This window comes from Mustelus asterias, chromosome 3, assembly GCF_964213995.1.
Source record: "Mustelus asterias chromosome 3, sMusAst1.hap1.1, whole genome shotgun sequence".
Lineage (NCBI taxonomy): Eukaryota > Metazoa > Chordata > Chondrichthyes > Carcharhiniformes > Triakidae > Mustelus > Mustelus asterias.
Genome location: NC_135803.1, coordinates 109,292,551 through 109,310,566, shown reverse-complemented (window position 1 = coordinate 109,310,566; position 18,016 = coordinate 109,292,551). Strand labels below are relative to the sequence as shown.

General features: G+C 38.4%; 1 protein-coding gene across 3 annotated transcripts in view; it reads right to left on the bottom strand.

Annotated features, from left to right (window-relative positions):
- Window positions 1–18,016, bottom strand: part of LOC144491523 (neural cell adhesion molecule L1-like protein) — a 554,136-nt gene that overhangs the window by 31,257 nt on the left and 504,863 nt on the right. For 2 of the 3 annotated variants that reach the window (XM_078209436.1, XM_078209438.1), the window contains 3 exons: window positions 10,637–10,798; window positions 8,857–8,988; window positions 2,113–2,185 (listed from right to left, as the gene is read on the bottom strand). In XM_078209436.1, the coding sequence (XP_078065562.1) occupies window positions 2,113–2,185; window positions 8,857–8,988; window positions 10,637–10,798 (367 nt within the window). The remainder of the gene's footprint in view (window positions 1–2,112; window positions 2,186–8,856; window positions 8,989–10,636; window positions 10,799–18,016) is intronic. The other variant, XM_078209437.1, reaches the window with a different exon arrangement.

Below are 18,016 nucleotides of genomic sequence, written 5' to 3'. Positions count from 1 at the left end.
CAAACAAACAATCTGGGTTTGAAAAATTAATTTTACAAGAATGGTGTCTAATTCCTTCACAAGCTAATTAATGTTGAAGATATGCCAAAGACAAACATCAGTATGTGCCATTCCTTCACCACTGATTGTAGAATTTTGGCCATTCACCATATTACTTCATTCACGGAATGAAAGGAGCAATGCCAGTATGATGTTGGCAGAGTTACAGGGAACTGTGATGAATGGTTCTTTATCGGACAGGAGTGAGTTACAAACTGGGATCCCCAGGGGTCGACATCTGGACCACTGCTATTCCTTAGTGCCCTAAGACTTGGAATTGCAGAGCGCAATTGCAAAATTTGCAAATGACACAAATTTGCATGTCTTGTGAACGATGATAGTGATAGACTTCATGAGAATATATGCCAGATGGTGGAATGGGTAGATGAATGGCAAATATGTTTAACGCAGAAAAGTTTAAATTGATCCATTGTGACAGGAGAGGCAATATAAAAGAAAGATTGCCATTCTAAAAAGAAGTAGGAGCAGAGGGACCTGTTGGGTGTATCTTTGAAGGTGGCAAGGCAGATTGACAATGTAGTTAATGAGACACACAGGAATCCTGGGTAATATAAATAGAGGCATGGAATGCAAATGAAAGAAAGTTATGGGGAATCTTTATAAAGAACTGGTTTGCCTTTCAGTGATGTATTGAGTCTAATTCTGCACACCGCACTTTAGGAAGAATGGGAAGCCTTTTAGGAGGGTTCAGTAAAGATTTAAAAGAAGGATTCAGAGATGAGGGACATCAGTTACATGGATAGAGTTGAGAATCTGGGGCTTTTCTCTAAGGTAATGAGAAAGTTGAGGGGAGATTTGATCGAAGTGTTCAAAATCATGAGGAGTCTAGACAGGGATAAACTGTTTCCGTCAGTTGAAAGGTTGATAACCAGAGGACACTGTTTTAAGGGGAAGAGCAAAACAACCCATGGGTGACATGAGGAAAAATCTTTTGATGCAGCAAATTGTTAGGATCTGGAATGCACTGCCTGAGAGGGTGATGCTGGCAGATTCAATCATGGCTTTCAAAAGAGAATTGGATAATAATGCAAAGGAAAAACATTTCCAGGGCTACAAGGAAAGGGTGAGGAAACAGGACCAGCAAGGTTGCTCTTGCAGAGAGTCAGCATGGACATGCCTCATGTTGTAATTTATTATTTCAATCGGGTGCAAGAGGTTATTGTTCCCAAAGTAAAACGCTAAAGGAATGTTAAATGTTCTAACCTATTCAGCTACATGCTCAAGATTAGTAATTTACAAGGTCACTAAAATAGAAATTACAAGTATAACCGTTTAAGTGTATTCCGAATAAATAAAACTTTCTTTCTAAAATCTTGGCATGCAGTTCGATTTAGAAACAATACAAATAAAATTAAAAATATGAATTTAGTAAATAATGTTAAATTATTTATTAAATTGCAACAATGCCTGCAAGGCTGAACTTAAATTAACAAAATAGAGTATTACTGAAGACGAAAGAGTGGAGAAGAAACAAAAACAGGAGGAAACCCACCCTGACACAGGGAGAATGTGCAAACTCCACACAGACAGTGACCCTTCATTGAAGGGTCATCCAGACTTGAAAAGTTGGCTTATTCTCTCTCCACAGATGCCATCAGACCTGCAATGCTTCTCCATTTTCTGTTTTTGTTTCAGATCCCAGCATCGCAGTATTTTATCTTTATCTTATACGTGTGGAGAAGAATTAATGTCATCGAGTCATAGAATCCCACACTGCAGGAGGAGGCCATTCGGCCCATCGAGTCTGCACCAACCACAATCCCACCCAGGCCCTATCCCCATAACCCCATGTATTTACCCTAGCTAGTGCCCCTGATACTAAGGGGCAAGTTAGGATGGCCAATCCATCTAACCCACATATCTTTGGACTATAGGAGGAAACCGGAGCACCTGGAGGAAACCCACGCAGACACGGGGAGAACGTGCAAACTCCACACAGACAGTGACCCAAGCCGGGAATCGAACCTGGGTCTCTAGTGCTGTGAGGCAGCATTGCTAACTACTGTGCCGCTAATTTGTTCCAATCAGTTTCATAAATTTAAAAATGCTTACCCATATTCTCCAAATGTTTCTTCTTTCATTGGTTGGGCCTCTGGATCTGCACGAGCATCCTCTTTATCTTTAACTGCACCGGAAAATGAATAACACAATGGTATTAGGCATTAAACTTAGCCACTGCTTCTTGGTCCTAGACCTTAGCCCCTGAGTTCATCAGAGATAATGTACTGAAGAAAATCTAAAAAAAAAGAACTGCTATTCACCCTTTTTGCATCATACTTCAAAGGGCAAAGGTAAATAGTTGAATCACCACTTCCCCTACGCCACTTACCCCTAAATGTTATTGATGACTACACAACTTTAAAAAATGTTTCTGTCATTCAGCAATCCTATATTTCATGTTTTCATACAACTGCTTGGAGACAGTCAAAAAGCAGAATTCCTCATCAGTGACTTAAACATATTTTAAATGTATTTTGCTTGGTGCTGTGACAGGAAAGAATTACTTCACAGAATGCCTGTTGCCAAGTTGCCTTTGATAGACAACTCTCAAGATATTTAGCACAGTAATAAAGAAGGTAAAGAAAGGTGCCCATAGCTTAATATGGATATCCCTTTATTACATTTGCAGTTGAATGACAACTGTATAGAATTTTTAATTAAAATTAGGTGGACTTTTTTGTAAATGCTTCTGAATGAAATGGTACATCACATCAAAGACTAACACAAAATATATATCCTCTCTTTTGTATCTGCGCAAGATTTGGCAGAAATTTGCCTAAATTACAACAAGCCAAAATGTCTATCAGGCCTATCATATATGTGTAAAATTATAGATAAATTACAATGAATAGTTTTGGATGACTCAAAGAGGTTTTTCATGTGTTACATTGAAGTTATTTTTCAGGACTGGGTTTACCAGTGGAGCATTAGCGAGATCAGATACAAGATTTCATTCAGAGCCAAGTAGCACCTAGGCTAAAGAAATAAGAGTTTCAAATCATTTTTAGTTTTGCATAAAATACTATTTTGGGTTGAATGCAATTGGTACGCATGTCAGTGGACTTCATGTCCCATAAACTCTGTGGCCCAACCTTCCTCTGAGCTTGAGAAAATCCGACTTATGCACTTTTGCAGCCACATTGTGAGCCACACTGAAGTGTGTAAGGAGCATGGGCATGGAGGCAGGCTGGTAGGAAAGCCCACCTTGGATCTCCAACACAGTATCCCAGCTTCTGACAGTGTTTAATGGTCTCCAAATCTTCACTCTCATCTCCATTACACCCTGCCCAACCCCTGTGCTAGCCCATGCCCCATCAGATCACCCATGCCTTCTCTAAGCTTCCTAAGTATCCTCCGTGACCCCTTCAGATCACCCATGCCACTTCTCACCACCATGATGCCCCATTACCACTCAATTCAGTATGCATTATATACTGTCCTCAGGTTCCATGCAATTCCTATGGAAAATATTTCACGTTACTTGGGAGGAAAATAATCTTCTCACCACCTAAACAAAAGTCTCCATGTCAAAAGTCTCCAAATCATTCGGATGAAAAGATGCATTCCACCAATTGCAAAAAAACTTGCAACACTTGTGGTCGTTCTAACTTGTGTCAAGAAACCAGGAACCGTTTATCTGTTATTACAACTTCTTGAAACTGTCATTCATTCTCAGATGAATGAGACACCCATTGTGCTGTATTCCATGAGCACTTGAAACTCAGTCAAGCATTGATAATAACCCCAGCTGTCTAAACAATAGACAACTCTCTGGAAAAGAAAGAGCAGCAGGAGTTCATTTCAATTTCAAAGCAGAGTGTTTGTCAATCAATGTAAGGGAAAAGATTTGTTTTTAAATATCAAAACCATTTTAAAAAATCAGACAGTGCCATTTAAATCACAGTAAAAAAATGACAGTACAGGCCGACAGGACACCGTAAAGCATTTTTTATTGCAGGATGGTGTTTTTTTTCTGTTGAAAAAGCACTGTAATACCAGCAAATAAATATACACAGGCTGGTCAATGGTCAGGCTCAACGTACCTTTAAAGGGCACAGCCCTATGATGAATTATTGCATCAGAAATACACAAACATTACAATACATACTCAATAGTGACATTTGAAAGTGTGGTTTTAATAGGCTTTGGAAACCCTGCACCATCAGATGAAAGTGATGTAGGGGAGGAAATCTGATTCTCGTCCCCATTTAAAATGGGGAAGCTAACCTCAGTGGAGGCAGGTACATGTTTTGCACACTGGGGGATGCAATCTTGTTGAGGGATTCGGGATGCTGGCAAGATGCCCACATTATCTATTTTCAGGAAGGCCTGCCATACCACAAGCCAAATAGGGAATAGTGAGGTCAATGACTGGCCTCCCCCAGGAATCAAGACTCTGGGGGTTAGAAGTCCCGCCTGTATAGAACTGCCAGCCAATCACAGACTGGCAGCTCTTGTGCTCAGTAACACCACTGGGAAGACCATGAGTGCTGCTTGATGTAAGGCAACAGGATTGCAGAGAAATCCAGGCTACTGGTGAGTAATGTTCGGAGAGGGGCAGGAGAGAGGAGGGAAGTAGGGAAGGAGCAGCGTTCCACAGGGTGGAGGTCGCGGGGAGAGGGCAAAGGGTCAGCACTGGATCTCCCTTCCTGATGCTCAGTCCCTCTACTTCTCCGAGTGTCTTTGATCAAGTGCTCCCCCCTCCCCATGCTCCCATCCACTCCCCCAGGCATCCATAAGGTCAGAGAAAAATGGCAGAGTGTCAGGAAGGTGGAAGAAAACCAGAAGGAAAAAAGCATTTGGCCATTCGCATCTCTGAACCCAGACGGAATTTCGGCCTGAAGTGTACAACATACTGTCCAATATCTAGTTAGATTACACTGTGACCCATGGTTTGTGAAATAAAAAACTTGCTGTTCATATCAGCTACTGTAATATCATATTCACCACCACTTGCATTTTTCCGTCTTTATGAAAGATGGATTGCATGTAATCCAACAAGACAACGTAGCAAACCAAAAATAGGTTCACTTTCCATCAGGTACATAATGGACAGAATACCAGATGTAATCCATATCCTAATGTGCTTATTTCATTAAAAAAAGAAATGACATTACCAAAGCTTTGGTTGGGCCCCTTTCAGTGCATAGCAGAGTCAAAAGATATAGGTATTAAGGTTCGATGAAAATCTTCTTTGCTGATAGTCAAGGATGTGATGAAGGGTGATCTTAGCTCATTGACATCTGGGGTTTGCCCCAGTGTCTCCAAATGCACATTATTGTGTCTGCTAGACATTGTAAGATGGTTATGTTTTAAACTGTTTCTTTTAATTCAGGATAAAATAAAATAGCGGGGTGGTGCATGTCATTGCCTACGAGTTCTGCCTGCCATGGAGGCCTCAAGTCCTACTGAAAGTGAGGTGCTGGCTTTCACACCAGAACAGAAAGAAAGAAGAAAATGTTGTGTGCAGACTTGCTCCACGGAATTTTCCTTTTTATTCCAAAGTATTGGCTCAGGTGGGAAAACCGATGTGCAATTTACTGGCTGCACTGCTAGCTTTTCTTGCCATATTTTAAAAACTTTGGGGAAAAAAAAAGTCTGGAGGCATGGTTCAAACCATCATACTGGTGGGTCTCTGTCATGTTAGGAAGAAAAGGGGGATATTTTTTCTGCAATCTACTGTACTACTGTAATGTTTAGTCAATGTTCATTTTAGTCTGTTACAGTGAAAGTCTCAAACATGTGAAATCTTGTGTGATCCTTCGAGTCAGTCACTGGGAATTGAAATCATCTTTAAAAAGTTACCAGTATCTGTAGGGATTGTAACAGCACTTTCTTTATCACAGCGTAAGCCCTGCACAGTACCTTGTAAGCAGCTTCTTGACTGTGAACTCATGCAGCTTGGTGGGAACATTGGTGATGAGCTAAATCTAATATAGGGATATTATAAATTAAAACATTCAGTACAGGAAGGGAATCTACTATCTTCACCTGGTCGAGCCTACTCTACTCAATATTTTTCACTCTACATTTTACTAGTTATCAATTTTGGGTTGGATGGTGGTGCAGTGGTTAGCGTTGCTGCCTCACAGCTCCCGGGACCCGAGTTTGATTCTGGCCTCGGGCGTCTGTCTGTGTGGAGTTTGAATGTTCTTACTGTGTCCGTATGGGTTTTCACCGGGTGCTCCGGTTTCCTCCAACAGTCCAAAAATGTGTGAGTTAGGTGGACCAGCCGTGGTAAATTGCCCCTTAGTGTGAGTGTGTGCCCTGCAATGGACTGGCATCCTGTCCCAGGTGTATCCTGCCTAACGCCCAATGTCTACAGGGACAGGCTCTGATTCCCCACGTCCCTGAATTGGAGTAAGTAGTTAAGTGAAAGCGAAGTGAAAATATCAATTAAAAAAAACCTTTTAAATTGCTAAGTAGAATTATTTTTGTTATTATTTCAAATACTATACAATTGGGTCACATGCCGGTATTTTAATCCCAGACACTGAAGATCCCATTACTCTTCAGTTTTAATTTAAATTGAAACTTTACAACTAATGTACTCCGAGATACTTGGATTCATCATCTGAAGAATCAGAGTTTAAAGGTCACAGCAAATGAGCCACTGGCCTGGAAAGCTGAATACTTTTAACCAGAAAGAGTAATCAATTTTCAGAAGAAAAGCTATTCTAGATTTATCGATATAATGGATTGGAGATGAGGATTCAGAATAGCATATCATAAGGATAAGAACTCTGGCTATACTGGCAGCATTCCCTAACTATTTGACTATTCCTTTATTTGGATACTAAACTCTGATGCACACCAACTCCTATTGTTTACTGCATATATATATGTGCACACTTATTTTAGCCAGTTTGAACCAGTTCAGAGATTTTAGGTTCTGTGCTAATTCATAATATTGATACCAATCTCTTTCCCAATCTACATTTATTATTTGGGTTTGGAAAAGTGTCAAATGTGTCTTTGGTCTCGATAATGAAAGGAATCTAATTAGCAAACTGGAGCAGATGAGAGTTGGACTGGTTTCAGAAAACTGTGCATTTGAGACAAGATGAATAAGGAATCCACATCAGGATATTGGGCTGAGAGTTGTTTTGATGCACGGAATATAAATAAGTTGGCTGGTAATAAGAAATTAGACTTGACTGTGGAACACAAGGGGAGAAGCCGGAAAAATGTATTTTCAGTACATTTCTAACAAAAGTATTTTCAATTAAGATTTAACAGCAAGCCGGATTCAGCAGCTTCTATAGAAAGAAAAGGTTTATTACTTTGTCTATTGAGATAACAATTCACATTTTCCAGAGTTAAGAGTATTTGAGGCCTTTGTTATTTTTAAGCTGAATTAAGAATGCAAGTTAATGAACTTTTTTTATTCATACGTGGAATCTGGGCATCGCTGGTTTGGCCAGCATTTGTTACCCATCCCTAATTGTCCTTGCAAAGGTGATGGTGAGCTGCTTTTCTGAATCGCTGCAGTCCTTGCGGTGCAGGTACCCACAGTGCTGTAAAGGAGTGAGTTCCAGAACTTTGACACAGTGAAAGAATAATGATGTATTTCCCGATCAGAGTGGTGAGTGGCTTGGATGGGATCTTCCAGGTGGTGTTCTTATTCAGCAGCTGCCCTTGTCCTTTTAGATAATAGCAGCCATGGATTTAGAAGATGCTGCCAAACTTGTTCATCATTGAACCATGATCAACATAAAGCAATAACATTTCCTGCTGTTATGTTCTGTTAATAAGCACCCAAAAATATAACTAATACTTATATTTATTGTTATTTATCCTATGGAAAAAATCAGATAGATGGTTTTTCCCATTAAATACCATGCTGATTATACAGTATATTGAATAAAAGGTGGGTCTGAAATTGAACTTGAAATAACCTGTTAGTAAACTCGTTTTGCTCATATTCTGGATGGTTGCAAAACCAAGTTAAGTAATTTAATTTATGATTTCTGCATTTGGATTATATTTTCAAAGAGAATTGGGAAAGTGATTCTGCCCATGATTACTTGATCATCATAGATTTTCCTGAACACATAGTGTTGACTGAGTTTGGAAAGACACTTCAGAAACTCACCCATAACACCTATAGAGTCTAAAGCATGAAAGACAACTTTTTACATGCAGTATTTCAATTCTAAACATTAACATCGACAATCTGAATGTTAAGTGTTCGCTGACCTCCACCAGTTAGGGATGGACAACAAATGTTGCCAGTGACACTCATAACCCATGAAAGAATGGAAAAACGATTTGTATAAAAGTTTACCCATAAATCAAGACAGAGGAAAATAGGGCAGGAAGTGAAATGCATGCACATGACTTTTTAGCAATACTAGCCTAACTCCTCTGATATTTTACATTGGGATCTAGATTAAGTGTTTTCTTCAGGTGAAAAGAGATAAGAGGGTGAGGGTAATGGAATAATTTGCATTCATACCGTCTTTATATTTATGAAATCCTTTGAAAGATTTCTGGCAATTTCAGATACAAAGATACAGAGTTAGTTGTTATAGAGGAATATCTCTGTCACACAGACAAATTTGCAGTTTCCACTCTAAATGAGGGTATAGCAATTTATATTGGAAACATTGATACAGGATTTTTGCATTGACATACACTTTAAATGCAAGTCTAACCATCAGGAACAAATGATTTTCTTTCCTATTGTGCTTACATTCATTCAATCAGAACTAACATTATTTATTTCAATATGCATTTATATTCAGTTGTCATATACTTTCTCATACACTCAATAAATGAAACAGAAGTATTTACCAGAGTATTTTCCTCCTTTGTTTCTCTTTATGAAGCAAGCAATTAGTAAAATCAAGGTAAGGAGAGCAACAGCACACATCAGGCCAATAAACCATCCTTGCGTAGATATTCCTCCATGAATTCCTGCATAAGCTGTTGTAGGCCACATAATTAATAATTAAGAAGAGCAGCAGTTAGTAAAATTAAGTCATCATTTTCACCATCAGAAAGATACAGTATAAAGCAAATTGTGACAACGTTATACAATTAATACATCATACATCACTTTTACTCATGCACATTATCTAAATATCAATAATTACTAGCATTTTAGATATTTAAACTTGTTTGTTAGAAATTGATTATTTATTTTCCAACAAATGCAAGACACATCTCACCTGGTAAAGAGCTGCAAGAAAAAAAACCTTATTTGCTTTAGTTGTGTGACGTTATACCATTGAACTAGGGTTTGTCTGAAAGAACACTTCTCATTGATGTCACTTGGCACAATGGATGCATGAAATGACCAAGTTAAAAGGTGCCAAAACTAAAAAATGCCTTGTACAATTTTGGATTTCCTATAAAAAGCACATACCTGTCTATGTTATAGAAAAATACCTCAGAGATTGTGAAATGTTTTATGTTGGTCTTAACTATTGTCTCCTGTACTATTTCATGAAATTCTCAGGATACTGTTTTTGTAACAGTGGTTTTATGCCAATCAACTCTTGGATGTGACCCTGCCTCATAAACTCCATTTCAGCTATCTATGAAGCCACAGATGAACTGAACAAAGGAATCTGTCATAGTTATATCCTGAAAACACAATTATGAGTAACACTGTGGGTAATAACCATTTCTTCTCTATTAGATTAAAATTTAAGCAAATTGTTTTTGACATCTGCTGAACAAATACATAAAATTATTCAGGGAATTGAGAATAGCTTTGAAATTCAAAAAGAACCTGAAATTACCAGTGTGTGCATGGATACTGATTAGATTGATTCATTCACTGTTATCTCATCATGTATGATTTTGGCTTGATATACCAGTCATGAGTAAATTATAAAGCATGGTAACAAGAGCCAGTTAAGCAATAGCAAAAGCATCAGTAGCCCATGCACAAACAATACTGATGAATTAAGAAAAAATAAGTTGAACCGTCAAGATAACAACTAATCACTACTGTGTAAAGAATCCCAAGGAACTGAACATTATGTGCACATTGTCTCAATATAATAATTCCTATAGATTATAATATCCGGGTATGTTTTTCTGGGACTTATACTGAAACATGTTTTTATTCTTATAATCTTAGGAAAATACCTTTCCATATCAACAATACTTCTGAACAAATAATGTTTATTTCAGTGGCGGAGCATGGTTTGGCCACCATGGTAGGTGGTGGGGGGAAGATGAGGGGTTGGGGAGGTGGAGGAGGTGAGTAGGCTGGTTTGTTGAACTTGAAATCTGGCCAAATTGGAGGATAAGAATCCAAGTAGGTAACTGGGAAACTTTCCCAAACCTAGTATAAAGGCTGGGTCAGGAACTGCACTGACTTGGTGGCCGAACCTGAAGGCTAAAAGCAGAGACAGAAGTGCCTCTGAGTGAATTGGAGAGTGTGCTCCAAAGGAATGGTGATTGATCTCAGGATAATTTGGTGGTTAAACAGGCAAGGTGTGGGAGTGATGACCCACCCCCTCCCACTCGCTCCGCCACTGTTTTGTTTTTTTTTTCAGTATTTTGACTTTTAATGTAAGCAAACTATGTTCACTAGATTTTAAATGGGACCACGCCTCACCTTTTCCCCTTGTTTCTATAACATCTTCAAAAATGCTAGTGTTATCAAACCAGTTCTTAGCCATAAGACGGATTGTATATTCAGATCCAGGTTCTAGCCCTTCTAAGATGTGGAAATTTTGTGAAACATTTACTGCGTCTGAAATCTTCCATTTACCTTTACCTATGAAAATTGCATTAAGAAAATTAACTCCAACACATTGGTTCAGATTTGAATCCCAAAACAACTCAAGCACAATTAGGGTCACATTCATCACTAGATTTTTTTATTTCTTAAAATGTCAATGGAAATAGATAATTGGAAACTACATAACAATACAAATTATACAATGACAATATAATTTGGTGTTTATAACAAAAGTTGCCTATGGCTGGTGCTAATTTGAGAGTGAGTTATAAAGAAATAAACTGCATTGATCTGCTTCATTAATCATAGTTAGTGGGGCTAGTGGAATAGGTACGTTAACAGGCCCATTGGGGATTTCATTACAATTTCTGCAAGAATTAGAGAGCGAGAACAGCTTACGGTTATTCATGTATGCAACATAAAATTCAGAAGCTGCATGTCCCATTCCTGGAATCCAGCTGATGTTTGCATATGTTGCACTTACAGAAGAACTGATGTTCAGCAAGACTGGAACTACTGAATAAGTAACAAGACAAGCAATATCGCATTAATGCAGCATCATTATTTGCAGATATAGGTAAGGAAAAAGGAGGGTTAGATTACAACTTTCCCAACGGCATGCACATTGCAGGGTTTGTAATTAAAGATCCAGTTAAACAAATGCCGGGCTGACTGTTGGTGACTGATTAAATTCTGGTTTGCACAATCAGCAGTAAGTGCATGCTTGTAATGGCATGTTTATTAATTTCAAACCCCATCATACTGCAGGGTGGAACAAGAAATCAAGATGAGTTGAAAATGATAAATGTTTCATTTTTGCAAATTAATTTTTAATTTTGTCTTACAGAGAGACTGATAAGGAATGAATGTTAGTAAATAGCTAATTGATACAAGATCCAATTCAAATATTTTCTTTGGGAATGTTGAAGTGGCAGAGCAGCTAATTCTATCATGTTCCAATCTGCAGTAAGGCAGCAGAATACAGTAGGCTCTGCAAGAGGAAACACTGTCACTTCAATCTTATTAGTTTGTCAGTTAAGAAAAGATTTAGCTAAGCCCCGAGGATACAGATTAAGACAAATTGGGAAAAGATAATGAGATAGTAATTGAATAAAAAGCCGAATCTGCACAGGCAAAATTGTAGAAACATACAAAGTTTTTATCCATCAGTATTGCAACACTGTTACTGGAATAATATTCAGTATTACCAAGCTTCTCACTTAGGGCTTTGCAGAACTGCTGTTAGATGCTGCAGAGAGCAAGAATTCCATGAGCACAAGGGAATGGTAACTGATAGAAATGCAATTTAAGCAGTTGTTTAGTCTAAGCAACACCTCATGACAAAAAGGCCAAGCATATTGTTTTCTGGTATCTCAGCCTTCAATACAATTCAAGGTCATCTTAAAATGACTCAATATTAAACTCAAGAGCAGAATGTTGATAAATTGTTCATTTTCTGTTTCAATTGCATACTCTTATATGTACTTATATTTGTCACAGGCTACAAGGAATTAACTCAGGTTCTTCCAGATGTTGTAATAGATCTCCAACTCACGGCTTCTAGCTAAGTGTGAATCAGTTACAGTAAGCTTTTACACATAATCGACTGCTAGAACCTAGCATTGCCTGGAGCAAAATTGTACTTATGTGCAAGCATCTTCAGCCCCCATTTTTTGAGAGTCAGAATGATTATTTTACATTTTTCTGCATATAAAATAGTTTGTTTTGACTGGTGTAAAAGCCACTTTCAGAGATGGAAAATATCACGATGGCTCATTGAATACAATCTCCTGTCAGATGGGTACAATCTACATGTAGTTTTGTGATAAATGACACAAAGCAAGTACATTTGAAAAGTGTTGAAAATGGCAAATTTTTAGTTTCGAATCAGGTAATTTTCTTTTGGTAAAAAGAATGTCCATTGATATGTCATTCGACTGTGTATTTTGTATGTCCTAGTTTGCAAAGGCACACAACATAATTGCAGGTAGTATTCCTTTACTGTGTCCCTGATGGCAAACTTCAACTGTGGAAACAGATGTAGACACAGCAGGGAGAACTTTAAAAATCTCAATATGCTAATCCGTTGTCTACTGGAATAAAAGCTTCACAACTTCAGCTTCCTATGATACGCCACTTTGAATTCATGTTGCTGAAACGTAGGTTATTATACAACTGAATATGAAATACCTATAGAAGACAGAGAATCATTGGCAACTAGGGTAAGGGAAGAAGTTGGAATAGAGAAAGTGGAGGAGAATCCTGAAAAATAAAGCACAGAAATAGACACATGAGAATTTACAGAACTGTCAAAGGGTACTGGGAAAGAACACAAAGGGAACAATGGTATGATTTGAACAATTTACATTACACAATACTCTTCTATTGTGTAAAACTACAAATACACATACAAAATAGTGTTAATTTTGTAATGTAATTCAAAAACTGAGAACAGAACTAACTATTAATTGTTTGGTTTGGAGCTTCCTGGTTCCTACAGATACAAACTAGGCTTAATCTTTACTTTGGTGCCCACATATTTTGTTCTCCAAGATGTGATATTGGTTTATTACTACATCCAAGGCATTTTATCATACTGTTTTCTGCTCCACATTAGTAACAAGTATTTAGTACCAGGATTCCAAAATGTTTCTTCCAGATAAAAATGCCTCCTCAGGCCAAGCACTGGTGAATAGAGACCCCAATTGAGAGCTTGTATCATTGCAAAGTCAAGGTCATTTCCATATAAACTGCTAACACAATCACACTAAGCATCTTCTCACTTGCTTGGATTTCAGCACAAATGGAGAGATTTCAAAGCATGCAGAGAAAAACCGAAACACTTTTATCATACATGTACTGTCAGGATCGGTTGCTTCTTTCTCTGTCACAGTACATTACGAGTGAAAAACCTCATGCATAGAAAACATATTTTTATCTATCTGTGATACAATAACGACAGGACTGTTGTTTCCTCCGCCTATTCAAGCAAGTACCGCTGATTCAAATGCAAACATTTTGTGGGATCAATTTTAAATACATATGTGTTTGACAATTGCTTTGAGACTCAGACTTTTACTAAAATTTGTAACAAATACAGAGGAGCTGGAAATACTCAGCAGGTCAGGCAGCAAGTGTGGAGCAGGAAACAGAGGTAATATTTCAGGTCAATGACTTTTCGTTGGAACTGGAAAAAATAGAGATACAACAAGTTTACACAGCTAAAGGCTGAAAAGAGAGATGAGAGTGGGAGTGGTCATAGAGAACAAAAGACAAAGCCGTGATAGAGTGAAAGATGATCAACCTGAACTATTAATACTGGCGCAGATCTTCATTACGTCGTGTAATCGTGGGTGAACCCAGAAATTCGAAGTCTCACCCCCAAACACGGCACTTTCTATTTCTATGGGGGGGGGGGGGGGGGTAGACTGGATTTGGGTCAGGGTACACACATACACAATTTATGGAGGCAGCTGGCTACTTAGATCACCAGTCTTCTGTATTGAAGTGGGATTTTGGTAGGCCATGGGATGTGAAACTTAAATTGTGCATATTGGACAAGGTTGGAGCGTGTGTGAACTTGGTGGAGTAGTTTGGATAACCAGTGTATCCCTTTGCAGGGGTAAGGCTTTGAATGAGGCAATGTACCCCTCATGGACAGATAAGGGACAATTTGGGATAGATAAAACACTCTTTGGAATAGGAAAAGCACCCCTTGGAAGAAGTAGGGTACAATTTGGATTGTTAAAAGAAAGCATGATTGTGTAAAATAAAAGTGCATAAACTAATTGGAACCGTCAAAGAACTGTAAAAGAAGACCGGCACACTGTCACAGAACTGTCAAACTGCTAAAAATCTGTTGAAGGATACTAGGGGAGTTGGCATGAAGAGGATAAGGGCAAAGAGTGGCTGTTGGGGGCATTGGTTGGCATGTGTTGGTGCTAAATTAACATATGGGCTTTAAAAGACCATGGGATGTAGGAGCTTGGAGGGTATGAGGTGCCATGGGGGAGGTGGGTGGAGTCATGATGTGGCATAGATTGATATTGTCATGAAATGGTCGGATGCTATTAAAATTATTATTTTTTGCACAAGTAAAATCAAACCGCGATATATTTTGTAAACCATGTAGAGGCAGCAACTAAGAGAAAGGAAGGAAAATGAAAGAATAGGGAACAGGGTGTTCTTTGCAACTGATACAATTAGTGGTCAGATTGCTGTGAGCCAGGAAGTAGTTTAGACACAGATGAGGTGTTGAAGAAGCAGCAACAAGAAAGAGTGAGGCAGCCATCCCGAGGAACCAGTTCAGCCAGCGATTAGGGGCTAGAGGCAGCAGAAGAGTAGGGGAGACGGGCAGCCATCCTCAGGAAACAATTCAGTTAGAGATGAAGTGCTGAAGGCAAAAGCCAGTTTGTGCAAAAAATAATATTCTTTGCTGAACCGAACACCATTCCCAAGTCCTAGTCACTTAAGCTTAAGTGTGGTAGTCACTCGCTAGATTGACCAATAGGTTTATGGCTGTTGCTTGGGCAATCGAGGTCTCAGCAGAGTTTAGGATTACGGGAGAAAGATACTTTTGGGTTTTCAGTCTTTGAATGATTAAGTGCTTACTATTAATTTGCAAAAGTATAACATTGTTCTTTGTAATGTTTTATCTTCCTTCTACGTTAATAAATATTCTCTATTTGTTATTTAACGAAAGAGAGGTCTGAGTTCTTTTCCCGCAAATGTTTCTCACTAATATAAAAAAAGTACACCATGGGAAACTGGTGTTTCAGATTGGAACACTCTTGGACGTAACATCAGTGGGGTTTCGTAATAGCATGATGGGGCATGGAGTGTGTGCGAGAGGTGAGGGGTGAGAAGGTTCAACCAGACTCGAAACATTGGCTCTATTCTCTCTCCACAGATGCTGTCAGACCTGCTGAGATTTTCCAGCATTTTCTTGTTTTGTTTCAGATTCCATTATCCGCAGTATTTTGCTTTAATATTGTGGTGAGGGGTGAGGGTTGGGGGACCTGCTTTTTGATTCAATCTTATTTTCATTTGATTCAACAAAGTGTTGAAGCTCAGAGACAGGTCTTCCACCTAGCCTGCTTCCGCACTCAAACTGAGGGCAGCAAGCCCAACTTTGAATCCTGCCTGCCCCCGGGACAAAAATCAGAACTGTGGGCAGGCATTTTTAAAGGTCAGTCTCGCAGTATTGCAAATTAGCCTGTCTCTGCGCACTCAACTCAGGAGCAAATATCTGGGCCACTGTTCCTCTCTCCACAGATGCTGCCTGACCTGCCAAGTATTTCTGTCTTCTGATTTTTATTTCAAAGTTCTAGCAACTTTAATATTCTGCTTTTATGTTTAGCTTTGCCTGGTTGTAATCCTCATTGGATAATATTTTTCAGGCTGTCGGGTAAAAATCATTCTGGAGCCTTGCAGAGGGAAAGTAAGGCTATGAAACTTCTACAGACAGCGAGAAAGAAAAAACTCTACAAGAGTGTAACATACATTGTAAGGATACACAAATGGTAATTTGGAATTAATAGAACAAAGATCAGGTGGCTTTTATAAAGGACAACAAAGACTGCCATCTACCCATGGTTTTGCAATGTCCTTGCTTCTATTTAGTATTTTTTATGTATTTAGAAAGATAAGTAAGTTTAAAAACTGTAGCAAAATCAACAGCATTATGTCAGATGTTGACTGAATCTTCACTGTGTGCTTAATTTCATTGAACCCAAGTCACAGCCAGATGTAATATTATTCTGCCACCGAATAAAATCTATGAACATGTAGCAGATGCAATAGAACCAATTAGCTGAAACAAATATTTCTAGATATCGAGGCAAGAAATAATATTTCAGAGTAAGAACAAAGGTGAGAGTGAAAGTTGACTGAGATGCTTATCCTCAAAATATCTGATGTAAAAGAAAATGAATATAAAAACAAAAAGGTGGGACAAACATTGATCAAATCTGTAATGACTACTTAGTAACCTTTTGGCAGACTGTAAACTGCAGAAAAATCACTTGCAATCAATTAGGAAGATTTGTTTTGAAAAGAAATGTTTTCATACAATCATAGAATCCCTACAGTACAAAAGGAGGCCATTCGGCCCATCGCATATGTACCGACCACATCCCACCCAGGCCCTTTTCCCGTAACCCCACACATTTACACTACTAATCCCCCTGACACCAGGGTCAATCAACCTAACCTGCACATCTTTGGAGTGTGGGAGGAAACTGGAGCACCCAGAGGAAACCCATGCAGAAATGGGGAGAAGATGCAAACTCCACACAGACAGTGGCCCGAGACTGGAATTGAACCTGGGTCCCTGGTGCTGTGAGGCAGCAGTGCTAACCACTGTGCCACAATATCCAAAATCAAGTCAAAGAGATACATGATTTAGTACTGGATGAAATTCAAGTATCATACAAAAAATCTTTGCACATTAAACACTGTAGCATCTGTGTATAAGTCACTCTTACTTTATGGATGCATATTTGGTTTGAAATAAAACAACAAATAAAGTCATCATTCATGCACAAGCCACTCCTCCAAACAATATTTAGTGGACATCAAAAGGGTTATGAGAACCCATCTTCACAACAGAATGAAAAGTGAACATGGACATATTAAACTACTGTTAATGGGATTACTAGATGGATTTTAAGATAACAACATTAATTGGAACTTTACGCTTATCATTGGCATCCCACCTTATTTGAGCTGTGAATTTCTGGACTTTAAAAAAAAAACTAATAGTGGGGAGTAACATTAGCTTGCTATTTTAATGATGTGACTTGCCAGCAATTTCTGGCTCAGCATCTTAATGATTGCAAACAATACAGCTAATTATTGGCTTTCATTTCTCAATTACTTAGAGTTACCTGAAGCAAATCATCTCTAATTGTAGTGAATGTTCGTTGTTGCTAGTTATGCTATTTAAAACATGTTTGTATTCCATCACCTGTCTTCTCTGTGGGTTGAAGAAAATAATCTTTTGAAAGAAAAGAAAGCAAAAACATTTTTTAAAAAAACATTTGTTGTTAAAAATGGATGGATTTTTCTTGGAAACAGTTGTGTTCAAAATCTGCAAACACTTTAGAACTACAGAAAATCTCAAATTGTGACATTTCCAACCAAGAACAATTGAAGCATTGATTCTTGGATTTTTGGGTTAGCCTTAAAAATCTTAATTGCAAGGAAGAAAAAAACATTTTCAGACCACTCAGTTAACAGGTATATTGCAAACAA